Source organism: Struthio camelus, chromosome 14, assembly GCF_040807025.1.
Source record: "Struthio camelus isolate bStrCam1 chromosome 14, bStrCam1.hap1, whole genome shotgun sequence".
NCBI classification, from domain to species: Eukaryota; Metazoa; Chordata; class Aves; order Struthioniformes; family Struthionidae; genus Struthio; species Struthio camelus.
Genome location: NC_090955.1, coordinates 19,983,000 through 20,010,731, shown reverse-complemented (window position 1 = coordinate 20,010,731; position 27,732 = coordinate 19,983,000). Strand labels below are relative to the sequence as shown.

Here is a 27,732-nt window from a genome sequence, read left to right as displayed (position 1 = left end):
CGCGTGAGCGACGCTCTAGCCTGCCCTCGCGCGCCTCCGTGGCGCGGTGCGTCACTGAATGGTGTCCCCCGGCGCTGGCTGGCTGGCCAAGGGGCGGGGAGCGCGCGGAGGAGGGCGGCCCCGGCCCGGCCCCGCCTCGCGCTCTCCCGAGGCTGAGCGGAACCAAGAGCGCGCGCCGCGCGGAGCCGGCCGGGCGGCGGCGCCGGCGGGGCGGCGGCCAAGATGAGCACGAAGGAGGTGACCTGCAGGTGAGCGCGGCCCGGCCCAGCCCGGCCCGGCCCGGCTCGGCCCGGCCCGGCTCGGTTCGGTTCGGCCTGGCCTGGCCTTGTCCCAGCCCCGGCTTAGCCCCGGCCCCTCGGGACAGCGGAGCCGCTCGGGGCCTTCGGCCCACGGTGGCGACAAGGCGTCCCACCCCCCCCGAGCCTTGGCGCTTCCCCTCGGCCCGGCCCGGCCCGGCGGCGGGAGCGCTTCTCTTTTCCCGGATTCCCCCCAGCTCAGCGACACCGGTCAAAAACTTGGTAATTGGCCAAGTGCGTCTGTGAGGGACGAGGGGAGGTGGTGTCTGTGTTGTCTCGGGCTGTTTGGAGGGAGGGGGGAGGCGTAGAGAGCTTTGTAGCTTTTTTATGCATCGTTTCCTAACAGAGGATTCTCCTTTGGAGAAAGGCCAAAGATCAGGTTTGAGCTGGAAATGTTAGCTGAAGTTTCTTCTGGGAAGTAAACCACTGCTATGCTGATTTTTACAAAACAGGTGTCTATGACCATAATTACTTTTCTCTCAGGTATTATATGCAAGGAGTATGTCGGGAGGGAAATAAGTGTCTGTTTTCGCATGACTTATCTACAAGCAAGCCGTCTACTATTTGCAAATATTACCAGAAGGGACAGTGTGCCTATGGAACTCGGTGCAGGTAAAGACCATAGTTTTGGGGGGGGGGGGGGGTGTTGAGCTTTTCAGAACCAGAAATAATAATCATGTGCAGTAGGCCTTAGACTCCAGTGAATGGAAGATCAAGAAAGGATGAGACTTCTAAAATGACAAAAGGAATGAAATAATATATTAAATAATGAGGTGGTTTTTTTCCTCTGCCAAAACCAGCTTACGAATGCAATACTGTCTGGCTCCGTTTTAGCTTTAGCAGTTATCTTACTCTGTAGAAATTAAATTTCAGGTTTCAAGTGTATTTTCACCCAGTTCTTAGTAGTATTTTAAGAACTGTTAAATTATTAAGAACTGCTAAAAACAACCTTTGATGTGTACCATTGCACAAAGTAGTATCTACTGGAATTGTTTATTTTTCATATTGCTGAGTTGGATGGAAGCGGACAGTGTTTCAGAAGTGCTTTACTCAGTTCATGTGATGTAGGTTGGAGCCTTGTTCTTTCAGATCCTAATGCAGAATGTGGAGGACTGTCAGTTCTGTGTTAGAGCAAAGTGATTTTATTCACCCTCTGTCAGGTTCTGTGGGAAAGTGGAAGACGTGCCACACCCTTTCCTAAAGCCTTCTTGGTAAAATTCTTTGGGAAATACTCTAGTAAATATTAGATGTTAGTAAACGTTGTTACATCCCATGAGAGATGTGCCACAGGGCAACTCATGACTCCTTCATGGAAAAATTCTGGTCACAGGTAAGAAAGCTTTGTACGTTCACCTGAGAAGAACGGGAGATCTCACAGCATCGTTGTGTTTGCAATGGCTTAGTTGTATTTGCTTTTGGATTGGGAGATTGAATGTTAGTGTATTCTATAAGTGTCTTTAGTTGCTCAAACTGAATTTGTAGTTTATTATTCATCAGGACCACGTTGTATGCTGACTGGGAAATAATGACAGCTGCAGAGCGTGTTGGTTTTACTCCAGTTGCCTTGTTGGTGTTCAGGGCACTTGATGCACGCAAGCTGTTCGTGTGTATGGCAAACTTGCAGGTGCTACGTACAGGGCTAGAAACAAACAGGGAGAATTCTCTCCTTCCCTTCAAAAATATTCTAGGATTCAGGTATGTCCGTGGCTTTACTGTACCAGCCTTTTTATTGCACTAATTGCTTCTGTTCTATTGCTGGAGTATATTTCCAGAGCTTTACTGGATATTCCGAGTCCTTTCCTAGCCCGTGTTCAAATAGTGCATCTTCTGCCTGTGGTGCGAGGGCATAAAGTTTGTGTTACTGCTTGTGAGGGGAACATGAGCGATCATAAAACGTCACTCATTACTGCATAGCGTTTTGATGTCGCTTTTTTGAGAAATGTCAGCAAACCTGTTTGTGTGAGGGAATGACGAAGATCTAATTTAATATGCACATGAATAATGTTCTTTCAGCCATGCCATGCTGCACGTCTCCGGAGAAGAAAATATAGGTGTGCTTTCAGAGGCGTACATTTTCGTAGGTGTTTCAGAGACACTGAGAAACCCAGTGGCCTGGCTTTGAAAGGGACCGAGCTGACTGTTGTTAGGTCAACTTCTTGTCAAAATAACCCTTTTTTTAAGACAGCTATTCAGTTTGATTTATGTTAAATAAAGGCGAAGGTGTTCATCAGGGGACCTTTCCATTTCCACTATTCCCTGAGTTTAGTCTTTGTAGCGTTTATTCTGGCTTTTCCCTTCTGTAGATATGATCACACCAGACTTCCTGCGTCGGGGGGTGCAGCGGGTCCTGTGCCGCCTCCCCTTTCATCATCAGCCCTGCACAATCCTCGCCACCCCCCAGAGCAGAGCGCACCAGTAATCAAGAGCAAACTGCATGAGACTGGCAAACGGGAAAAGAAGACGTTAGTGCTCAGGGACAGAAGTGAGTACCTTGCTGACGTTCCTCAATGCTTTCCTCTCATCTTTGATAGAAGTTAGCTAGTTTTACACCTCTAATTAATTATATTTCACTGACAGCTAGAGAGTGGTGTAGTATGCCTTCCTGCTTCATGAGATCCCTTTTCTCGAAAGACCCATGCCTGTCAGTAGCTTGTAATCATATCAGTTTTAACTGGCTGGTTTTTAACCTGGTGTTCCCTGAAAGATTTTTTTTCTTCAAGATTCCCTGCCCCTCAGATCTTTTTGTGCGTTTTGTTCTCAACATGAGGGCTTTTGAAATGGTGAGAAACTTGACTGCTTTATACCAGGGTATTGTCAGGTTGGGGGACTGAACTAGCACAAGCACAGAGACATCCTTCCGTGCCTGATGCCTGAGGACAGGGGAGCCACCTCCCCCCCCCCCCCCCCCGGTCACTGGCACGCCTACACGATTTCCCCACCCTGTTCTTCCTATCGCACTCTACGTGTCAGTTGCCCACATGTGAATTTGGAGGATTTTTGTCCTATTTGTAAGCAGAAGATAGCTAAAAAGACCTTAAAATCAGGCTTTGCAGCAGGTAGTTTGATGGAAAAAGTTATTGCGCTTTGTGAGCAAAAGGGGCTTTGAGATGAGAAAATTTCCTTCTAAAGAAAACTTTTTTTTTTTTTTGAACTGTCAATCATTGAAAAGAAAGTATGTGGAGCTCCATATGTGAGTTTTGTGCTGTGCCTTGAATGGTTCATGTTATGTTTCTATTTCTTAAGATCTGTGTGGTTTGAATGAAGAAAAGCAGAAACCCAGTGCCACAAGTGATGTGGTATGTTGCAGCGACAAAAATGATAATCTGGAAATGAAACCCCATTCGTATTTGGAAGCTATTTGCAGTGGACTGGAAGATCCAGTAGCTGGAAGTTCCTGTGTTGATGGAGAGCAGTTATGCCCTTACGCTGCAGCAGGAGCATGCCACTTTGGAGATCGCTGCCTTTACCTCCATGGAGACGTGTGTGAAATATGTGGATTGCAAGTACTTCATCCTTTTGACCAAGAACAGAGGAAGGCTCATGAGATGGTAATATTTTGGTTTGCTTGCTCTGAAATCCGAAGATGTGTTCTGCAGAGCAGCCTGTTGTTCCAAAGGGCTTTTTTTGTTTGTCGAGGTATAAAATGATTCTGAGAGAGGCCTGCTCAAGCATCTAGGACTTACACTCGTGGGTAGCAATGATGCAGATAGCCTTTCACAGCAACTTATTTTTCTCCCTTTCATCTTAATGGGAAACTTGCCTCCGATCTTCCCCCAAAACACCTAAAACTGTCTAGAAAACATCTTTTGTAGCTATATCAGATGTCTCAACACTATGTTATGTATAGCAGAGGGAGGAGGAATTCTAGAGAGCTGGTGCTTTCAGCTAGGTCATCCTGCCGGTCTCCGGACTCACCTCTTCAGATGTCGCAGCTTGATGTGGCTGCTTTTCAGGGCAGCATAAACAAACTGAACAGAGGACAAAGATTTTGGAGCTCAATTTGAGGCAGGAAGGCTGGTTGAGGAATTAGTTGGGTAAAGATGGGCTCAAGAGTCTGGTCTTTTCTCTTTTTGTCTGCCAGATTTGGGTAAGGGCTGAGAAGGAACAAGAGTTTTTGAGGCAGAGGAGGAAAAGACCAGAAGTTTTAGCGGTAAATGGTAAAGCTCTCCAGAGCCTAGAGTAGAATTCAAGGGGCCCAAACCTCGGCTCTTACGCTGTCAGCATTTGCTCGCAGCACATGCAGGGGTAGGAGTGCTCGCTTCCCCCAGGGGCTTGTTGATACTCGGCACGGTATCCTGTCACCGTTGCTGTCTGTTAGTCAGCCTCTGGAATGCTGGTGCTGTTAACGTGGAATTATTTTGTGTCCTTCTTTTCTTAAGTCTGTTAAATTTATGTTATTTGTCAAGTCCTGAGAATGTTGAAAAGCGAGAGTTAAAACTATGCAATTATCGCCACCAGCTCACCTTACAATGCTGCGCAAGTAAATTGATTATTGATTGTCACTACTTGGATACTGTCAATGCTCTTGGAAAGCCAATAACAAGAGACTGTAATCCCTTATTTAGGATAAAGTTCGTGTGATATCTGGTGGATGAGGAGTGCAGCCTTACGCTAAACAGAGTAGCATCTTGAATTTGGCAATCTGTCTAATTCTGGATTGTGAATTAGATAGGTCCTGGGGGTAGATGAAGCATCTTGTGTGTAATTACTGTTTTATGACAGAGATGCAGGAAGGGTGCAAAACAAGGGCATTCAGGCAGCCTTATTTCTGATCTTTCTGAAGGTGAGGAGAAGCTGTTGGAGAACTGGAATATATGATCAGGCTTAATGTTCTTACATTTTATTATGATAAAGGGTAAGAATGATATTCTTGATGTGCTCTGTTTTTCCTTTAATACATCCCTTTCATAGATGCTTTGTTTTACAAGGAACAGGCTGATATATGGACCACAATAACCAAATATGTCTCTCTGACAGATGTGTATGGCAGCATTTGAGCATGAGATGGAGAAGGCCTTTGCCTTTCAGGCAAGTCAGGACAAAATGTGCAGCATCTGCATGGAAGTGGTGTATGAAAAGCCGTCAGCTTCTGAGAGGAGGTTTGGGATTCTTTCCAATTGTAATCACACCTACTGCTTGTCCTGCATCCGGCAGTGGAGATGTGCCAAGCAATTCGAGAATCCCATCATAAAGTAAGTTCATGTTAAACAGACTGTTCTCTGTGTGGCCTGTATGAGTGAGATGAACTCACCTGTGCGCTCTGACTTTATCTGGAAATAAATATGGTCTTCAGAGATTCTGTAGCTCTAAGTATTAACATGGCCATTAATAAGGTCTGAGCTCAAAATAATCCCAGTTCCAAGCGCTGGAAAGTTGCAAGACCTTAGCGTCTAGGCAAAGAACTAGTTTGAAGGGGAAGGGGTGCTTAAAACCTTTCCTGAGCTGCTTGAGGTATCAGAAGTTGCATATTTGATTCATGACCTAGTTTCTAACAAGTAATCAGCGCTGGTAGATGTCAGATCACATTTCAGAAGTCTTAGAGACCCTCCTTTTTCATTATTCGTTGGGTTTGGCTTGTCTTTGAGTAGGAGCTGCAGTACTCAGATAATAGTTAACTAATATGGTTTATTTCTGAGTCCTGGGACTCTTTAGCCATATTTGTTCAAGAAATGCCTATTACTTTTTTTCAAATCTTGAAACAAATGCAAGCTAGTGCAAGCCAGACTGCCCTGAAGTGGATCATTTCAGCTGAAACATTAATTTAAAAAAAAAAAAAAAAAAGTGTGCATATGCACTGTACCTGTCTCTGAAACATTGCCTAACACTTCAGTGTGAAAAATCCTTTCCCTTTCACTCAGGAAACTGCTGTTTTTTTTGGCTAATTAAGCAATTTTGTCCTCTGAGAAAGTAATTGCCTGGTTGTCTTGGTCCATTTAGGTCTTGTCCAGAGTGCCGTGTGATATCGGAGTTTGTCATTCCTAGTGCATATTGGGTAGAAGACCAGGAGAAGAAAAATAAGCTGATTGAAGCATTTAAGCAGGGAATGGGGTAAGTTCATTAACTACAAGTACTGTTTATATTGTCCTTGAGATACACTAAGACTTCATCGATCAAAATGCATGTAATTCTTAAAAGTTCTTTACACAATTATAAACCATTCTACAGAACTCTAATCTCTGTTAGAGGCACACCATTTTTATTTAACTTTGCAATTACCATGCAAAGTTCTGTCAGAGGTCCGTCATAGTTGTAGATCAGAAGTTGTCTTAATCTACTACGCTCTGAAACGTTGAAGATATTTCAGTCCACTTGCTGAAGCTGGATTTGTGTGTTTTCTACTGTCTGAAATCCCTTCTGTAACTAAGGGAACAAATATGGAAGGAAAATACAATTTTTATGCTGATCTCTTGAAATACAGGCTCATACTTCATAGAGCTTTTGTAATGTCTGCTGGAAATGGAAAAAAATTACATGAATGAATTTCCTTTATTGTCTAATAAAGATCTGCCTGATTATTGGAGCACTGGAGAGTTCTGCTACAAGATAGTTTTAAAACAGGTTTGAAAACCTTTGTTTGCCTTGAATATGTAAGGGCTATTTAGATCACAAGACAGTAAAATACCGTTACTTTTCTCATTGCCCACTCCTTTCATTGCCCACTCCTTTTATTGGTAAACAAGTAGTTTTGGTTTTGTTTGTGCTTGAACTGAGCAGGTCATGACTATTTCGCAAAAGGTTGTGTGGCTTTATTCTGTGATGTGCGCTAACTGTTTAAGCATGCTATTTGGAGCGCCTCTTATGGAGCAAATATGCATAGCTTAAATCTGTGCATAGGTGTTGCCACTAGCTTTTAAGCTTCTTGGAAAGCTTGAAGTTTCTAAAGTCACGTTATAACCTAGCAGAAAAATTGCTGAAAGCATTACTACACAAGTAAATGTTAATTCAGCCTTGTTTCAACTTGCATTCAGGAAAAATATTTGAATAGTATGGATCACTAAATCGAGGGTCTTCAGATACTGTTTATTTCATTTCCAGTATCGCATCCCTCTTGTTGTTAATTATTAAGGACCTTGAAAATAATGGTTTTTGTGTTCAAAGTTTAGTGCAGTTTTAAAACAGCCATGTTCTGAATAAGGTAGCCTTTTTTGTTTTATTAGAATAGCAGTGTTGGGTAGTGTTACAAGTTGGGTTTCTGGTTCTTGTCAAACTCTTGTATGCAAGAAAGAATTAGAATCCATAAAGGGTTTTTGCTTAAGTGCGATAACGTATTGTGTTGAGGGCACAATTTTTGTGCCTAAGTTTTTTATGAATAGATCTACTGGCAGTCAGTTTAACTTGATGATGTGGCATTACATGGAATGAAAAAAAATGCTAATAATATTCATGACGGGGGGGTCTTAAGCTAAAAGCAGGGGTGATCCTAGCACAAATCCATTCTGATTCAGCAGTGTGAATGGAGGCTTTTCAACAGTGCCAATTACTAAACTAGCAAAAATAAAAATGCAACTTCATTTAAAAACATGCTTTTGTGCTGTTGAAGCTGTAGACTGAATAGGATCAAAGCAAAACTTCTGCTTCCAAAGGGGGTTGCTAAGACTTGCAATATTGCTACCTGAAATAACAAAATATGGCCCTCCTGACATTCTTGCAACCATGATTCTTTCTTCTCTCACCTAAATATTGGAAATACAGTACCTTTCCCGCCTGTTTTCACCAGGTGTGGTATCACTGTTCTCCATTATCTCTCTCTAGTTGGATTATCTTCGTCTCCTGCAGATGTGCCCTACCCCTGCTCAGCGCTGAGCAGTGTGTGGCAGCTCTGGGTGCCCTGAGCGCCAAGGACCGGCTGCCTTGTCCGGCTGCTGCCCCAGCTCCCTGTGCTGCAGGCCCCAGAGCCTGCCTGTGGGGCTGGGCTGTGCAGCCCCAGCCCCAGCCCCAGCCCCTCCCCTGTGTATTTGCTTGGACTGTAATGAAGTTGAATACTGGAAATATTTGTACTCAGAATGTCTTAGTTAGTTAACTGTGGTTAGGACATGCTTGCAGGTAAGTGGAAGGCTAAGCCATAAAGCATCATGCTTCACAGAATCAGCAGTGTTTCTGTTGTATTTGATCATGACTCCTATTATGATGAAAATACTCCTTTTTTCCAGTAGAATCTGTAAAAAGGGGATAGGAACGTTTAAGTAAGAAGTTATTCAGAAAAAGTGAGATCTAGAAAGCTGGGAGTCACACACCACTTCTATTCTAAACCAAGACAAGTTAGTCCTGCTTCTACTGCACTGCCTCTTCCTTTTTTTTGTTGCTTTCTTCTTGTTCATTTAGTTGCTATTTGACAAACTTTATCTAGGTCTTAAGAATCGCTTTCACCACTACTTGTGTATACAGGTTACAAATTAAGTAGCAATTTCTCTGTAGTGTCCTCTTTTTCATTGTAGAACAATCCACTAACTCTCTCCCCTACCCCCCGCAAAGTAGTGTTATAAAAGAACACTGCATGATCAGGAATACGTCTATAAAAACTGTCACACAGCCAAACCGCTTAGTTGAACAATAAAGCTGATGGAAATGTCAACTAACAAATTAAGAGTGTTGTCCCAGCACTTCCAAGGGAGATGATGAGAGGACCTGGTTCATAAAAGTGAACGGGTAGAAAGTATAGGGGAGGAATGCTAGAAAAACAGCAACAGATTTATTTATTGTGATGAAAATGCATCTCTGTGCAACGCAGATGATGTTCTTTAAGCAATCTTAGACCATGGAAAGTAAAAGATTTTTTTTTAGGCGTTAGGTGCTAGTCTCTTATGTATTCCCTTGTTCAACATTAATTAGCTTTACCATGTATTTTGACTGCTATCAGGGAATAGCAGAGCAAAACTCTCTGTGTTAACAGAAGCAGTACCTTGCATCGCTAAGGACAAGAGAAGCAGCTGTGGAGAGACGCCTAAGCAGAAGGAGCATGAACTGTATTTACTTTCTTACTACCTGAAGGCATAACTCTCTCCCTTCTAATCAAATCAGGAAAAAAGCTTGCAAGTACTTTGAACAAGGAAAGGGAACTTGCCCGTTTGGAGGAAAGTGTCTTTACCTTCATGCTTATCCAGATGGGAGGCGAGCTGAACCTGAAAAACCAAGGAAACAGCTCAGCTCTGAGGGGACTGTTCGGGTAAGGGAATAGTCAAGTCAACTGTAATTAAAAACACTTTTAGAATATAAAGTGGTACTTCTCTAGGTCTGTGCTTTATATGAAACACTTAGTCCAGAAAACTTCTCTCAACGTTTCCTGAGGCAAAGGGTTTTTTGTTTTTTTTAATTTATTAAGGAAGGGAGAAGTTACCTTTTATTTAATAGCAAAATGTTGGGTCTTGTTTGTTTTTGAAAACAGTTCTCCTACTTGCAGACTTTTTCTTCAAAGGAATTCCACAGTTAGAGCTTTCAGCTCTAGTACTAGAAATTAATTACTGACAGCAGTCAGTAAGACCAGCTGAAATAATTACAGCCACTTCAGATATTTGCTATTGCTTGGCCACTGTTCCGAATGATTAAGGCTGGCTGAATACTTTAAGAATAGTTAAATATAGCTCATTAATGTTACAATGTGAATAATAGTTTAGGTCAAATTAGCTAAACAGAGTGGTTGTCACTTTGAACTTAATTTAACTGCAAATATTGTGGGGGGGAGGGGGCGCCAGTAAATACTAGCGCAAACCCAGCTTTTTAGTCTTAACTCCAGATGTGACTTTTTTTTTTTTTTTTTTTTTTAAGGAAGCAGCAAGAGTGATATGGGAAGGTATTTTACTTAAACTGTGCCAAGCAGTGGTTCATGCTAAGTTTTCTTCTATTGCAGTTCTTCAATTCTGTTCGCCTCTGGGACTTTATTGAAGACAGAGAAAGTAGGACTGCATCCAGCACAGATGATGAAGTAACAGAACTTGGAGAACTTTTCATGCACCTCTCTGGGGCTGATGAAGATTCTGCTACTTCTCCATAAAAAGAACTAAAGGTGCTTTCTTGTATAGCAATCCAGCTATCTATTTACTTTTTACAGTACAGATGGAATTAATGTGCCCTGTGGTTTTCTTGTGGAATTCTGGTAAATCTTTCAGATAACTTTTTAAATATATCTTAGAATTTTTGTTGCTATACAGAAACTAAATGGATTGCATGGAAAAATCCCTTACTCCCACAAGGGTTTTCTCTTTCTTTGGCCTAACATGCTGTCTTGTAAGTTGAGTGGTAGTGTAAATAGAGCTCCTGTCTTCCCCTTTAAAGCTTAAGCTGTTAAAAAGCTGTTGAAGGCTGTTGCTAAATCTGCTGTGGGTTGGCTTTTTCTTGGTTATTTTTCCTTCTTAAGTCAACTAATGTATATCTAGGAAAATCCACTAGGAAAAATGGTCAGTGTAGCTTTTTCTTTCTTCAACAACAGATTTAAAAACCTAATACATTATACCTCAAAGTACCTAGAGTTTAGGAAAAAAAAATGCAAGCTTACTGTATTCTTACAGTGAATAATTCAGTAATGGGACCTGGCTGTCAAAGACTGTGCAAGTTTGGGTCCTACCTTTGTTTTATCTTAAGTGTTTTATCTTAATCAAGTGAATACTGAGAGGAAGTGTCACTTAGCATCTGTTGTAAAGCAAATGCAGCTATACTGATTAACATATGCAGGCAGAGCAGCAGAATCAACACTGGAATTGCAACATAAAGCAAAATTAAATTACAACACAGATCAGATTTTTGAAAATATAGAATGGGAATAAGTTAACTTTCAATATTCATTGCAACAGTAATACTTCAATTTTTGTTCAGTTTGACTAGTTCAAATGTATTTAACGTGAAGGAAAACCAAAATTAAATGAAGCAATCACAACTATGTCAATGATCTTATGGTCTGCAACTATACAAAATAAATTATTTCAGTTACAGGAGAAGCAATTAGTTTTTACTGATGCTTATCATAACTGCGTGCCTAGTAGATGCTTAGGCTTTTCCTTCTCTATGTATTTGTAATGTATTACGGTATCTGTCTTTCTGAAACCATAATATATTACTATAATGCTCCATTTCCATGCATCCCCTGTCACAACCAGCGGGCACCATTAATAGACCGCAGGTAAAAGCTCAAATATTGCCCACATAAATAACTTTTAGCATGGTTGCACCATAGCCTTTTGCGCAGACTGTCTCCAGTGCTCTCTGTCATAGTCTTACTTCTACTTTTAGCAGCTGGCTACCTTCTAGTGTAACAGTTCCTGAGTAGGGCTCCAATTCTTCCTGCTGATTTGCCTTTTTCTGATTAAGGACAGAGTCAAAGCTGTAGGAGGGCAGGTATTAAAGCACATATCTTCCAAGACAAATTCTGTCCCATGTTACTGAATTGCTTTTCAGTTTGAAACCTTTAATCCACGTTTGTGTTGCAAAAGGTTTGAGCTTCACTTTAAGCTTTGGCTTTTAATTAGACTTTGAGCAAAAGCAATTTGATTGTGAAAGCTGATATAGTAAGTTAGTTCTACTAGTCATTTATGTTAATTTTGCAATTAAAACTTCTTCAGTCTGGACAAAAACTTAAATGGCTACTGAATAATACAGCACTAGAACATTTGAGTACAAGCAAAGTACTGTTTTTTTTTTTTCCTAAGCCCTTTCAGTATGCAGTCTTAAAATCAAGTAGAAGGCAAATTTAACTGATAGCTATAGAGTGAGACTGCATACCTGGAAAGGTTGCTTGTCTATATAGGGCATGCATCAAGACTCGAGCATCTCAGAAAGCTTGACTGTTGAGGAGACAAGAGTGTGTTGTATTGTGAAGAAAACTATATTTAAAGGAGTAGTAGTAGTTTTGAAAAAACAAAACAAAAAAAAAAACACAACAAACTTGGATAGTCAGAAGCTAGGTTCTAGGTCACTGGCATAAACATCTGACCTAGGAAACATCACTTCTCCCCCCCCTAAACTTATATCTACCCTAAAGTTAATGCTTAACAATACTTATTGTGTAGTTAGTCCTTAGCCAATAAGAATCCGTAACCTCTTATTTCTCAACTTAGTTTCTTAAAATTGACATATGGCAGCACTAACCAGGGTGTTACTTTAGTAAGTGACATTGCTGTGTAGTTTTTCATCACTAATTGCAAAGGTGAAAGAATAAGGTGAAGTACTACCAAGAGATTCAGTACTGTAAGATGAACATTCGAGAATTGTTATCTAGACATTACTTTCTACCTCAAAATACTTACACCACTTAGCCTCCCTGCTGAAGCTTATCTCTAGGATGTTCCTGCCCATTTGCTTCCAGAGAGATAAATATTTCCAGTAACAAACGTGTGTCTGTGTAAAGCACCCACTGGAGAGCATGTTCTTTTCCTCCTAGCTAAACAGGGTATTTCTGATTTACTCTACCCTGAGGAGACATAAACCGGGTAACAGTAGTCTGAAATTGAAAAGATAACTTGTTTTTTCAAAGCTACTGAGGGACTACATTAGAGACAAGTTTTAATGTAAGAGCAATAAGGCTTAGAAATTGGACCTTTTAAATTCTTCATTTTAACAGCTTTCATCTATTTAAGTTGACATCACATTGGTCAAAATTCATCCTCTTGCTTTTATCAAAAATACTTACTTTTTAGAAAGATACATCACCTGCTTTAAAAATTAAGAGTTAATGGTTCCTTTCTGGAATTCAGAGTAAAGTGCTTTCCATTTTTCTCCTCTTCCTTTTTAAATATTTTCTTATTAAAATGAAGGTAAAGTGAAATATAAGTGAAGTTTAGAGACGGCTGCAGTTAAAAATATCAAAAAATATCATTACATCATATAAAGAACTATATGAACAGAGTTTCCTCAATTTAGTTCTTTTAGCACACAAATTTTATGGTCACACCCAATTATTACTCTCAGGGTAATATTCTGTCCTTCATCTAATGTTACATTAAGCTTTGGCCTAACGTTTATTCTGAGGACAAAGTCTAGATACAATTTTTTTTAAGTGCTTTTCAGGCTTAATTTGCTTGAAGTTTTTCTCTTCCCTTTCATAACAGCTTTGTGTGGTTTTTTTCCTTTTTTCTTGTTGCAAATTAAGAAGTTAAAATGACTATTTTGACTGTTAAAGGCAGCTGAGAATTGCAGATGTAAGTGGGCAAAATTCCCAGCAAACATCTCCACTTTACCTAACAAATTTTAGACAGTAGTCTAGACTCAAATAACGGAAGTGAGAAGCATCTTTTCTATTCGCTTATTAGCCTTTAGCAAGGTATTAGGATCACAGCCCCATACACAGAGAAGTACATAAAATCCCCGACTTCCATTCTACGAAACTTGCTTCCGCTCTTTCCCTAATGAACATACTTAAACAGAATGCTATTAAACAAAAGTTCTCAAATTAAACCACCTATTTTTTGTGATCTATAGAGTTCAGGCATGACAAAACATTCACTCCCAGCTAATTAAAAAAAAAATCTGACTTGTGGAAGATAAAAGGCAGAGCAAAAACACTGCAGTTAAATAGCTTGAAAGTACATTAATAAACATATCTTGGAATAAGCAGATGCTGCTGTAAGACTATGACACTAATATCTAACCTAGTAACTTGTTTAAAAGTACTCAGAACGTCCTTTTCTGAGTGAGTTTTTCACAGCTAGATATAGACGAGTTAGTGCACTGAATGATGATGACATTGAATCTTAAACCTAAAATTTAATTTATTTTATTAAAATAAGATAATCAGAGGAACGTTCGCTTACAATAAATGCATTTTCTCAGGAGCAATAAAAACAAAATTAAAACCCAAATCAGCAAGAAAAACTGCATATGCTCAGTTTCCTCTTGATAGTGCATCTCTCTGACGACAGCTTCAGATGGGATGAAGACTATGCTCATTTTGCAGAAGTATACTGATAACGTTAATTAGCCTTTTCTCAGCCACAAAAGCCTGTCTTTCCGCACTTAACACCTCATTGGGCTGCAAGAAACAAGTCAATAGTACCAAAATAAGCTGCTTAAGTTACTGAAGATGACCATAGCAAGACTGGCTAGCTTTCTTCTCTGAGCAGTACAGTTTAGAATATATTCCATTCCTTTGCAAGAGTTTTTCTTCTATGTGCAAAACTATTGCAAAACTATTGTGTGTTGAATTAGCATTTTAACTTATCTCATTGGCTTGATGAAAGCTCTTAGGCAGGAGCTGATTTCCAGAAAGTTTTTTTTCCTCTTCCCTCAGTCCTGTTCGCAGATACCCATTTCAGGCAAAACTCCCCAACTTAAAGTGGCATATGGCGTGGAGCGATCAAAGAGCACCATAATGCATAATCTTTCCTCAAATGCAGAGTCAAGCCATCCTTGCTATAAAAATACCAATTTGTCAACAGATTCAAATCAATCCAGAAACACTGCCAAAGAAACATCCATCTCTTCCATGTATGGGAAAAATAAGGCTCAAGTGCATCTATTAAAAAAATAGTAATAGATCTCTTGATTATAGTCTGTTAACTCTATCCCAGTAAAAGAAATGGTAGAAAAAGGCAATGTGGAGCTACATCCCTGCAGGATAATCCTGCAGAAATCCTTAGCAGCTTGTTCTTAAAACTGGGATGCAGATAATCCTGCTGGCACTGATCCTGTACACTGAGGCATTAAAAAGCAACTTCCATTACTTCTGTTCCTTTCCCATTACTGGGGAGAACAAGGGAAGGAGAGCATGATCCTAAAAAACAGGTAGTCTTGTGGATGTTAATGTGCAAGAATTTATGTCCTCTGTGTGGGCTGCACGATGCAGAGATGGTTCGGAAGCACTCCGGTTGATTTTGGGTAACGAATGTTGCAACAATTCAATGGAAGACAGTATCTGAGGAAAACAAAAATGAAGAAAAGCTTTGTTAGAAGCAGCTACTTGAGAAGTCTTTTAGTCTTGAATCTTCGTTTATTATGGCTTTAAGCATCTCTTAAGAGCAGCGGTACACTATTTGGAGGCATTTAAAACAATATTCCAGCAATATGCCAGTCTGAACAACCAAACCGTGCCACGTCATTGCTAAGGTGATTCTCATCTAGTTTTAGAGGATGGAGGAATACTTTTAATCTACAGCATGAGCGATTAGCAAACATCTATACTAGTCTCCAGGACAGTAACAGGGAAAGAATTGCATCCTCTGCTTAAAAGGCTGACTGTTTAGAAAACAAAATTTAGAGAGAACCTTTTAAAGAACAAAAAAGTTATACTTGACTGTAACAGATAGAGGCTATTTTTCCCCAACTCTGCTGATATTGAATTCTAGGTATTTAATGAGTACAAGAAAGTACCGTCATCCACATAACGGCAAGATAAGGTAAAGAATCAAAACTGCAAGATGAATGTAGATCTCCCAATGGATTTTGTTTGCTTGTTTTCAAGTTGTGGGGAAGGCAAGTAGGAATGGTCACTTGTCTCCCTTAATACTGCACACAAATAAAATGTAGATATAAAGGTAGACTTTATTTTTATTAGGGTTTTTTTGTTATTTGCCTCTTAAATGGTTCAGTTGTTGAAAGCAAATTTTTCTAGTATTGGTCTAACATTGTTTCATGCATGAAGGATGTACATATGAGTCAACACAAAAATAGGAAGAAGATTGCCCTGTATTCCCGCAGCTACTTTCATTTTCTGAAGCGACTCTTATATCCATCTGGAATGGTTCATGTGCTAATGGCTATTTATAAAATACTTTGAAACTATTATACAGCTACTTAGTGAAAAAACACTTACTTGTGGAAACAGAGGTCGTTCCTCCCTAACTTTCTTCAAACAATCTGCTACAAGCCTCTTCATTGCTTTGGGGCAGTTCTTGTACAGTTTACTGAGGTCTGGAGAAGCATACCCTCGGCCAACCATAAAAATAATCTGAAAAAGAAGAACAAAGAAGTAGCGAAAACACCAGAGTTGCAAAAGTTGTTTCACTGGTTGATGGGCTTTAGTGTCCCAAAGTGATTAAACATAAGCACCAAAGGCACGCGCACAGGCCGGGCCTTGTAGCTTTGTCCAAGCAAATTAACTGAAAGAACGGTCCTGCTTTTGTATAACACAGCACGTGATTCAATCTAAGTGACACTATGCGGCTTTTAAAATTCAGCAAGTGAATGTACTGTTGCATTCAGAATAGTGACAAACGATCCTCAACACAGATAGTTACTGGTTGCCAGCCAATTTGGCATGACAGCTCAATTTGTCAGCACAAGCGTATTTTCAGGCATCAGTAAAATACCTTGAGGGGACAGATGTATAGCTATCAAGTTGAAGGAGGTCATCAGAACTAATGCAGCATGAAGGGTGTTTTTTTTTTTTTTTTTTTTTGCTTAGGATAAGTATTTGGATTTTTTTTGGTTTGGTTTGCGTTTTTTTGAGAATACAAAGTGATTTTTTTGTGTTGGAAAAATACATTCTCTGAGTCAAAGTTAACAGCGTTATCACTTAGGATTTTCATCAGACTTCCAGTTACCTTAATAGTTGACTACACCATACTGATAAGACTATTAAACTGGTAAAACAGTGCCTTTTTTTTGTTTGTTTGTTTGTTTTTAAAGAAAGAGGACTAGCTGTGCCATTGTTTCTCTTGCAACGTCTAAAGTCTCCAGAAAGAATCAATTCAACACCATCAGGTTGCTAAAATAAGGTCTTAATGTAGTTCTCCAGAAAATATTGTCCCTCCCAGAAAAAGTTATTTGAATGGCAAGTGTCACTTGTTTTGCAATTGTAATGATTATTAAAGCGTGCATATAATTTCAATATTATGAACTAAAACATTAGTTTCCCAATTTGTAGACAATCTATAAAATAACAAAAACTAACTTAACAGAATTGGCCTCTCCTGCTTGGAACACAAACTGCAAAACATCCTAGGGGCTGAAGTCTAGTATTATTCCCCCCCCCCCCCCCCCCCACACACACACTGTTCATTATTAGATCTTCATATAAAAAAACAAAGCAAAACACCAAACACCCACTGAGGATCAACAAAGTAAGAGATCAAAAGGATCTACTGTAAGCCCATGCCCTGCAGAAGAAAAGCTTCAAAAATTATTTCTACACTTGCTAGGCAAAAGCATTCAACTAAATAGAGCAGCTGAGGTTTCAATCCTTAATGTGCTTCTTTATAATTGTCTGTTAACTGACTTGGTAAGAATAAGACTTAGTAAAGAATGTAATTCACACAAACTAACACTCAGTGCTAAAAGGTCTGACAATAGTCATTGTTTTTTTCACTTATTCAAAAGCACATAATACAACTTTGCTTATCTAAGAGCCACATTCTTAACATCAAAAGGGAAATTTCATGTAACTACAAATACATAAAATAGCAGGATTTTACTGATTTAGCAAAAGCTTTAAGCCCTAAATAGATTAACAGAGCACTTGAGGTATTTTTAAAGAAGAAATTATTTTTCCCCTTAGTACTGTTGATTTTACAGTAAAACATTCCTTCATACAGATCTACTGCTGATATGATGCATGTTGTAAACAAAATTTCAATTCTTGGTTTGCATTTGTTTTCATCTTCTTGAAGAAAACAAGATGTACTATGATCAGAAATAATAGTCTGAGGAATAGTTTCTTACCTGATCTCGGTTGTTTATATGGGAGTATGGCAACTCTCCTGTCATTAGTTCATACAATACTATTCCATAGGAGTAGACATCTGACTGAAAACTAAATGGGTTACTATCCTGCATCCGTATCACTTCTGGTGCCTTTAGAAGAAAAAGAAACAAATTAAAAGCTAAATCAACAGAACCTGGAAAGTCAAGTGGCAAGAGGGGTAGAATGGAAAGCAAAGAGAGGGATCTCAACCAAAAACTAGTGAATGAAGTTAGGAAAAATGATTAATATTCTCATTTGCAATATGCACCGATTTTTCTTGCATCTTGCATACAACTGAGATCAATTCTCTCACCATCAGTTCTTAAACGGGGATAGATGTTAAAGGGAAAAAAAAAAATGCTTTCTTGATGAGAGCACTGCTCCTTGCTTACTTCAGCAAAGAAGTTCCAAAACGTTACCCCTGAGTCCAGCTGCAGACATAATGCAAATAGTGACTTTAATCAATAAATAAACCCTGAGTACACTCACACTAGTAAAATATATGTATGTTTTTGCCTAGACAACTACAACTTCATTACACGGTTATCAGAACTCAGATCTTTCCTCCAACGCAACTTTAAGTACTCCCAAATTTTCACGTATTATTTCAAACATTTAACAACGTCCAGTCTATTTGTTCATGAAAAATCCTTGAGAAGGCAAGTAATATGTCAATTATAATATAGACTTAATCTACTTAATCTCTACTAAAAATCAATAATGAAAACATTTACATGAAATATGAAAGTGAAATATGAAAAAATATATACAGTGAAGACTGGGGAAGAAATGCGGGAGCATTCTAGCATTTCTAGCATCTTTGCAAAACAAAGTAGAATTATGCCCTGAAACTGAAGAGAGAGAAAAAAAAAAAAAAAAAGTAAACCATCAAAATAGCTTTCCAATTGATTCCCTAAGATTTTTTTTTTCCCTTAAGTCCATTCCTCAATTACTCAAAAGGTTCTAATCGAAGTATCCTAGTACAATTATGAGAACAACAAAAACCTCCATAAAGGGTTGTATCAACTTTCAGGGAAACTGGATCGACATCTCTTTTCTGTGTAATGGAAACTCAAGCAAAGTTGGTCAATAAACGATTAAAGTGAAAAGCAACGTGAAAAGCAAAAATGTGAGGGTTTTTTTTTTTCCAAGATTGTTTTATGTATATAGGCATAGTAATAAATAAGTTAGTTTTGAATACTTTTTGGAAAGGTGTATTTTTTTTTTTTTTTACACTGTTTCCAAGTTTGTTTTGGGTTATTTGTGTATTTTTATATGTCACAAACAAATCTTGGCCAAGCATCCCAGTATTCTTAATGAACACTTCCTGACTTTTGTCAAAATATGAATACTTAAGCAACAATGAAGGCTGCCAGCCTCATAATAAAAGAAATGTAAATATTAAAAAGGAAAACTGTTTTAAGTAACACTTTAAATTGTTTAAGTAACACCAGATCAGTGCTAAAAATCTAAGATTTAAATTGTACTATTAATTAGCATTCAGCAAGTCATTTTTATTTTGTTAAACTTCAGTGAAGTACAGGCTGCAAACGTACCTGGGAGCCAGAAAATATTGGTAATCAATCTACACGCTGAAACTAAGTAAACTGCAAAAAAGTATTAACAAAAATGGATCAAGTGAAAGTTCAGAAGAATATTTAATACCATAGTATTAAGTAAGAAATTTTTGCACGATTTTGATGATGAGTTTTAACCTGATAATGGGCAACTTTTTCATTACTCTGTTCAAGTCACCTATTTGAAAAGTTATTAAATAGATTTTCTGCAGATCGTTTTATGAAGGAAAACTGGAGAACTAGCTTTTAAATCCTGGCAGCAATTAATTTGTAAAGACAATTGTTGGGAATCTCCCCTCAAGCAAGGACTGTGCAGTAACATTACTAAAAAGAAAATTCCATCCACTTGTCAGTACAGTTTAAGAATGCCTGTACGCAAACTGATGTTCACCTGCAAGGGTTTTGAGATGCCTCAGAACTTACTGCAGCCATCTCAGTGGGCATAAAAGCAGTATCTTGGTGCGCATCAGGCATCATGTCACAGTACCAAAGATAAATTGCGCTCACCCCCTTGCTCCAAGCAGTACTCCCTATCCTTTCCCCAATCATGAGCCAGTGCCGCTGAACGTGTGTTCAGCAACTGTACGAGAAGGGACGTTGTCAAGTCCCCAGCAGGGAGCAGACGAAGAACAGGCCGTGATGCTCAACATAGTGAAAGACAGGCAATCCCACAAAGCCACCATAATCCAATTAAATCCTGCTCTGCAGCGAGACCAGCCTATTTGGGGAAAGGCAAGTTAACTTCTCTTCCCTCGGAGCAGCTCCTTGGAATTCTACCAGCAGCCCTGCCTCTGCCCTAAATCCTTACAATAACTCCTGAAGTTAAAGGAAGGCTCATTAGTTTCACATGGTGAATGGTGTCTACTTGGAGACAACTAAGCACTCCAGCACTTCATTTTTCAACTTCTCATTGCCCTACATCACTGGAATAAAAATCTACATAGTACTAACAGCATATATTAAGAGTCATTTTGATTTAAAACTTGGTCAAATGCAGTATGAGTTACAGTCTTCAACTGACAAAATACGTACTAACAAAAGAAAACTATTTAAAAGCAGTAAAATACTTTTCTCACCATCCACAAGATTGAACCAGTGGGCTGTTCCACCTGTTGAGATCCACTCCACCTGGATTTTACAGTCGCCAGACCAAAGTCTCCTATTTTCACTGTGAGGCCTTCATGAAGAAATATATCTAAACATTTTGTTAAAGAAATTCTGTAGAAAAGTAAACTGAATTTTCTGACTTGATTACAGAGCGGTCTGGTCAGGGTCATCACAAATACAAGTCAGCTATCCAAGATTATTACTTATTTTCTGTACCTGCTATGAATTGTATCTTAAACATAGAAAAAATAATTTTACAGCATCCATATTTGCAGAGTTAACACTCAAGACAAAACAAGACTAGATGTTTCAGCATTATTTGTACGTTTATCTTTAACACAGTTAATTTCTGTTCTACCTCACCAAAACGTCAATGACTCAGTCGGTTTTAAGTAAAAGACATCAAGAGACTCAAAATCAAAATAAAACCTGTTAACATGAAGCACTCTTGCACATCTTCTGAGATTTAATTAAGGGATCTCCTCAACTAGAATCACTCAAGCGTGTACTACTTGGTACTTCTACAAAGACTGACAGCTAGCACTTTGTTGGGGTTATTTTCAGAAGAATCACTTTACAATCATATTTAAGAATGTTTTAAGTTCCAAAAGATGAGTCAGATGGGTAAGCATGACAGACGAACACTTGCTTCTCATCAAGTATCATAATGTGAGGAGGAGTTTTACAAAAGTTATTACCATTATCAGGAATCAAACTCCTAAACACCTAGATCACAGAATCACAGAATCACAGAATCGTTTAGGTTGGAAGGGACCTCTGGAGATCATCTAGTCCAACCTCCCTGCTCAAGCAGGGTCACCTAGAGCATATTGCCCAGGATCACATCCAGACGGGTTTTGAATATCTCCAGCGAAGGAGACTCCACCACCTCTCTGGGCAACCTGTTCCAGTGCTCTGTCACCCTCACAGTGAAGAAGTTTTTTCTCAGGTTCAGATGGAACTTCCTGTGGTTCAGTTTCTGCCCGTTGCCTCTTGTCCTGTTGCTGGGCACCACGGAGAAGAGGCTGGCCTCATCCTCTTGACACTCCCCCTTCAGATACTTGTACACGTTGATGAGATCCCCTCTCAATCTTCTCTTCTCCAGGCTGAACAGGCCCAGCTCTTGCAGTCTTTCTTCATAGGAGAGATGCTCCAGCCCTCTAATCATCTTGGTAGCCCTCCGCTGGACTCTCTCCAGGAGTGCCATGTCTCTCTTGTACTGGGGAGCCCAGAACTGGACACAGTACTCCAGGTGAGGCCTCACCAGGGCTGAATAGAGGGGCAGGATCACCTCCCTCGACCTGCTGGCAACACTCTGCCTAATGCACCCTAGGATCCCATTGGCCTTCTTGGCCACAAGGGCACACTGCTGGCTCATGTTTAACTTGTTGTCCACCAGCACTCCCAGGTCCTTCTCGGCAGAGCTACTTTCCAACAGGTCAGTCCCCAGCCTGTACTGGTGCATGGGATTATTCCTGCCTAGGTGCAGGACCTTGCACTTGCCTTTGTTGAACTTCATGAGGTTCCTCTCCGCCCACCTCTCCAGCCTGTCCAGGTCCCTCTGAATGGCAGCACAGTCTTCTGGTGTGTCAGCCACTCCCCCCAGTTTAGTATCATCAGCAAACTTGCTGAGGGTGCACTCTGTCCCTTCCTCCAGGTCATTGATGAATATATTGAACAAGACTGGGCCCAGGACTGACCCCTGGGGGACACCACTAGCCACAGGCCTCCAACTTGACTCTGCGCCATTCACCACAACCCTCTGAGCTCGGCCATCCAGCCAGTTCTCAAGCCACCTCACCGCCCACTCATCTAGCCCACACTTCCTGAGCTTACCTAGGAGGATGTGATGGGAGACAGTGTCAAAAGCCTTGCTGAAGTCCAGAAAGACAACATCCACTGCTCTGCCCTCATCTACCCAGCCAGTCATTCTGTCATAGAAGGCTATCAGATTGGTCAAGCATGATTTCCCTTTGGTGAATCCATGCTGACTACTCCTGATCACCTTCTTGTCCTCCAGATGCTTAGTGATGACCTCCAGGATGAGCTGTTCCATCACCTTTCCCGGGATGGAGGTGAGGCTGACAGGCCTATAGTTTCCTGGCTCCTCCTTCTTGCCCTTTTTGAAGACTGGCGTGACATTGGCTTTCTTCCAGTCCTCAGGCACCTCTCCTGATCTCCAGGACCTTTCAAAGATGATGGAGAGAGGCCTAGCGATAACATCCGCCAGCTCCCTCAGCACTCGTGGGTGCATCCCATCGGGGCCCATGGATTTGTGGATGTCAAGTTTGGACAAAAGATCTCTAACCCGATCCTCCTCAACCAAGGGAGAGTCTTCCTTTCTCCAGACTTCCTCTCTTGTCTCCAAGGTCTGGAATTCCTCAGGACTGGCCTTAGCAGTGAAGACAGAAGCAAAGAAGGCATTCAATAACTCTGCCTTCTCTGTATCCTTTGTCACCAGGGCACCCGCCCCATTCAGCAGCGGGCCCACGTTTTCCCTAGTCTTCCTTTTGCTATTGATGTATTTGAAGAAGGCCTTCTTGTTGTCCTTGACATCCCTTGCCAGATTTAATTCCAACTGGGCCTTAGCCTTCCTTGTCGCATCCCTGCACACTCTGACAACGTCCCTGTATTCCTCCCAAGTGGCCTGTCCCCTTTTCCACATTCTGTACACTTCCTTCTTCTGCTGGAGTTTGGCCAGGAGTTCCTTGCTCATCCATGCAGGTCTCCTGCCCGCTTTGCTGAACTTCTTCCTCAGAGGGATGCACTGATCCTGAGCCTGGAGGAAGTGACGCTTGAATATTAACCAGCTCTCTTGGACCCCTCTTCCTTCTAGGGCCCTACCCCAGGAGATTCCCCTAAGTAGGTCCCCGAAGAGGCCAAAGTCAGCTCTCCTGAAGTCCAGCGTTGCAATCCTACTCATTGCCCTGCTCCCTCCTCGCAGGATCCTGAACTCCACCATCTCATGGTCACTGCAGCCAAGGCTGCCCCCAACCTTCACATCTCCAACTAGACCTTCTTTGTTCGTTAGTACAAGGTCTAGCATTGCACCTCTCCTCGTTGGCGTCTCCACCACCTGGGTCAAGAAATTATCATCAATGCTCTGCAGGAACCTCTTTGACTGTTTGTGCCTAGCTGTGCTGTCTTCCCAACAGATGTCAGGGTGGTTGAAGTCTCCCATGAGAACCAGGGCCTGTGATCGTGAGGCTTCTTCCAGCTGTCTGTAGAAGGCCTCATCGACGACTTCCTCCTGATCAGGTGGCCTGTAGTAAACCCCCACAACAGTGTCACCCATGTTACCTTGCCCTTTAATCCTTACCCATAGGCTCTCAACTTGCTCTTCATCCACCCCGAGGCAGAGCTCCATACATTCTAGTTGCTCCCTCACATAAAGAGCAACTCCACCCCCTCGCCTTCCTGGCCTGTCTTTCCTAAAAAGCACATAGCCATCCATGACAGCATTCCAGTCATGTGAACTATCCCACCATGTCTCTGTCACTGCAATGAGATCATGGCCCTGCGACCGCACACAGATCTCTAACTCTTCCTGTTTATTCCCCATGCTGCGCGCATTGGTATACAGGCATTTGAGAGAGCCAGTCAAGCACACAGGCTTCCCAGAAGAGGTGCAAGAGGATCCTCCATAGCCATGTTGCATGCTGTCTCCCCTGGTTGTATGCACCCGCTGGAGGCATCCTGACTTGAACAGTGTTTTACTGACTCCCCTGCCACTATACCACTCCCCTTCCCCCATCTTGCCTAGTTTAAAGCCCTCCTTACCAGGCTGGCCAATCTGTTGGCAAAGACGCGCGTGCCCCGCTTGGTAAGGTGGATCCCATCGCTCCCCATCAGCTGTTGATCTTCAAACAGGGTCCCATGGTCATAGAAACCAAAGCCCTGTTGCCAACACCAGCGGCGCAGCCAGCTGTTAACTTGGAAAATTCGTCTACTCCTCCTCCTGTCCTTTCCCCTCACAGGCAAGATTGAGGAGAAAACGACCTGGGCTCCCAGACCCTTCACCACCATTCCCAGAGCTCTGAAGTCCTGTTTGATGGTTTCCAGTTTGCCTTTCATGTCATTAGCACCCACATGGAAGATCAGCAGAGGGTAGTAGTCTGATGCATGGACAAGCCTTGGCAGTCTTTCCATGACATCTCTTATTCGAGCCCCTGGCAGGCAGCAAACCTCTCTGGACAAGAGATCAGGTCGGCAGATAGGTGCCTCTGTCCCCTGCAGCAGGGAGTCACCCACAACAATCACTCGCCGTTTCTTCCGGGGGTTCCTGCACGGCACAGGGTCTGCCAGGCCAGTTGCCTCCCTTGGAGCCATGCCCAGCTCCTCCTCGGCTTGGAGGGCGCTAAACTTGTTCTTCAAGGGTAAGTCTTGAGGAGGAGCAAGAGCCTTTCTCCTTCTGCGAGAGGTCACCAGCTTCCAGCCCTCTTCAACAGCGTTATGATGCACCTTTACACACGGTGCTGAGCCCTCTGACACCTCCGCTGCAGTCGGGGCAGGGGACTCCCGGAGCTGAACAATCTCCGAGAACACCCTGTCAATCTCCCGCTCATCCTCTCGGATGCTACGCAGCCTACTAACCTCCTCCTGTAACTCCTTTATCTGGTGACGCAATTGGTCAACCACAGCACACCTCACACAGGAGAGCTGACTGTCAGCCCAAGAGAGCTGATACTGAGAGATACTGAACTCCTATATACTAACATGATTATTCTTATGACTTAGTTGAAAATGAGAAACTCCTTACAGAACTATTGAATTTGACGGATTATTTATAATGACCTTTGCAAAACATTCTGTTCACATTTCATGAAAGGAAATTTTAACTTATGTTGCTAGCTCGACAGATGTTCTGTTTAGCAGTTTCAAAAGCAGAAATTTTCAAAGGTGAAAGACATCAGTTCACAGCATTTTTATTCCATGTACATTTATTAGAAATAATACGTCTCTTTGTTAGAAATGTACTGGTAAAGCCTCAATTTTCCTGAGTTTAAATTAAGATTTTTGACTTCATTCTGCCAAAAATCATCTGAAGGCATTTTAAATAATTACAAATATGGGGAACAGTAACAAAAAAACACGTACGTGCATGCACATACATAAGCATGCACTTGCATACACCCCCAATTAAATAAAGAGTGCAGCTTCTACACAGTATTTGGTAATAGAAATACACTGCATAAACAGTATTAGCTTAAAATGGGCCACTTCTGAGGCACTACTGTTACACACCTTTATTTCATCTTTACAACAACAGTTAGGTAAGTAAGCATGCAAGTTCTACGAAAATCTTTGCTAAAAAGTGGCTTCTTATTCATCAGTAGGAATTACTCATCATATAATACATTGCATACATTTGAATCAGCTATTTCAACCCCACAAAAGCACTCCATATGAATAACCAATCACTCTCACATTAAAGGAAACATGATTAAATTAGAAAAGGATACTATTGGATTTCATGTCTCTGTGGATTATATTCTTCGCATGTAAATAGCTGTGGGGAAAGAAAAAAAAGGCAGAAAAGTGCCGTAACGAGGGTTGTTCATGTTCATGTTAGTTTTTTAATTTACTGATAGACACTGTCTCAGTTCATGATATACTCAACTGCATTTTCATACGTCTCTTGCTTTAGTCAATTTACAGGAGGAGCGTACTCTGGGGAAAAAGGGAAATGTTGCAAGCGCTAGCTGATTGCAAAGCTACTGCTCAACGCATTACAGAAAGAGGAAGCTACGTAACAAAGGAATGGCAGGAAGAGAGAGAGTAGCATTGTGGTTATGCAACTGAAAAATGCCCTGGAGAACTGGATTCTGTCCTGATACTCTCAACATTTGTATGCTATGCTAAGGGTCACTTTCCACACACTGCTTTCCAACTACGGAAAGCAGTTTTCCCACAAACTGCTTTCGTTCGCAGTACCAATATATGTTCCTAGTTTTTTGGGCGTCTGACTGGAGACCTGGGTTCCAATTTACAAAACGGACGAGCACTGACAGCTTCAGCAAACATGAGTGTCTTCTATGCTATGAATGTTATAGCATTAATAGTTCTGAAAGAAACTGAACGGTTACTATCTCAACTCAGGTGTCTAGAGAACGTTTCCAAAATATCTCTGTATGCATGAGCACTGTAGCTGTAAAACAGGCACAAACAGCCTTCCCTCACCTCACAGAAGTACTATGAGTGTAAACCAGCATCTGCCAAAACACTGCCAAGTTATAAGTACCACAGGAAAAACCCGCCCCCCAAAATTAGTAATTCTGTGTTTAGAAGAGAATCTCATCTAGTGTGTTCCAAAAAGACCTCAAGCTAGAATAAAAATAAAGTACAGAAAAGCTGATCTTTAAATATGTTACATTAGACTATTGGTCTAACATAAGCTAAGGCAAGAGTCCATACAAAAAATAGTACATGAAAGTAAGAACACATACAACAGTGCTGAATTAAGACTGCCCAAGATCTTTACTTTTTCATTGGAGTGCCTGACTTTACCATCTTAACTGTCTTTTAACATAGATCAGGGCTTCTGAAAGGTATATTCAAGCATTCGGACATTAACTCCTTACTCTGTATACTACTATATTGACACCTTCTCATGACCTATTATTATTTTAAAGCAGTAACTCTGTGTCTTGGGGTGGGGGGGGGGGGTGGGGGGAGGAAAAGGGGGAAACATCATTCCAACAGATCAAAATAGCCACGGTTGTTTATGCTACTCACTCCATTCCCTGTGCTGTCTGCCGGGCAATATCGATGAGCTGGAACATTTGGAACTTGGTCTCCTGAACATGCAGGTGTTTATACAGACTGCTTCCTTCACACCATTGTGTAACAATAGCCAGATTATCTTTAGTCATGTAGCCCATAAAGAGCAAAATATTAACATGCCGAGTCTTCCTAATAAATAATAGTAGAAAGAGAAATTAGTATCTTTATAAAAGACATTTTAAAGTTCTTCAAAACATCCATTCCCAACTAAAGGAACATGTTTCAGCTTTTGAGTCCAAAAATAAAAGTTTCCTGCAAAATGAATTATGAAATGGGTGGATACATGTGTAAAGTTTGTTTTTAATAACAACAAGAAAATACCACAATAGTTAATTACTATTTTTAAAATAAAGAGATCAGCTGATTG

The 27,732-nt window shown here is 40.9% G+C and overlaps 2 protein-coding genes across 14 annotated transcripts in view; one reads left to right on the top strand and one right to left on the bottom strand.

Annotated features, from left to right (window-relative positions):
* The first annotated feature begins 125 nt into the window (after positions 1-125).
* Positions 126-11,163, top strand: MKRN2 (makorin ring finger protein 2). 2 transcript variants are annotated; one of them, XM_068907430.1, is made up of 8 exons: positions 126-248; positions 780-908; positions 2,600-2,778; positions 3,540-3,844; positions 5,274-5,488; positions 6,234-6,344; positions 9,315-9,459; positions 10,141-11,163. In XM_068907430.1, the coding sequence occupies exons 1-8, from the start codon at positions 223-225 to the stop codon at positions 10,282-10,284; spliced, it is 1,254 nt and encodes a 417-aa protein (XP_068763531.1). In that variant the 5' UTR covers positions 126-222; the 3' UTR covers positions 10,285-11,163. The 2 variants fall into 2 exon arrangements, with proteins under 2 accessions (XP_068763531.1, XP_009686446.1); XM_009688151.2 differs by having other exon boundaries at positions 193-518.
* A 2,816-nt stretch (positions 11,164-13,979) lies between these two features.
* RAF1 (Raf-1 proto-oncogene, serine/threonine kinase) overlaps positions 13,980-27,732 on the bottom strand; it is an 80,732-nt gene continuing 66,979 nt past the window's right edge. For all 12 annotated transcript variants that reach the window (XM_068907421.1, XM_068907427.1, XM_068907420.1 and 9 more), the window contains 6 exons: positions 27,318-27,494; positions 26,045-26,091; positions 20,552-20,670; positions 17,877-18,008; positions 16,030-16,164; positions 13,980-15,132 (listed from right to left, as the gene is read on the bottom strand). In XM_068907421.1, the coding sequence (XP_068763522.1) occupies positions 14,992-15,132; positions 16,030-16,164; positions 17,877-18,008; positions 20,552-20,670; positions 26,045-26,091; positions 27,318-27,494 (751 nt within the window). In that variant the 3' untranslated portion in view covers positions 13,980-14,991. The remainder of the gene's footprint in view (positions 15,133-16,029; positions 16,165-17,876; positions 18,009-20,551; positions 20,671-26,044; positions 26,092-27,317; positions 27,495-27,732) is intronic.

What these genes read in the sequence shown, in the direction of transcription:
- MKRN2 (XM_068907430.1), top strand. Translation starts at nt 223, where the DNA reads ATGAGCACGAAGGAGGTGACCTGCAG. An exon ending in GCCTATGGAACTCGGTGCAG is followed by an intron (nt 909 to 2,599) that starts GTAAAGACCATA and finishes TCCCTTCTGTAG; the next exon opens with ATATGATCACACCAGACTTC. An exon ending in AGAGGAAGGCTCATGAGATG is followed by an intron (nt 3,845 to 5,273) that starts GTAATATTTTGG and finishes TCTCTCTGACAG; the next exon opens with ATGTGTATGGCAGCATTTGA.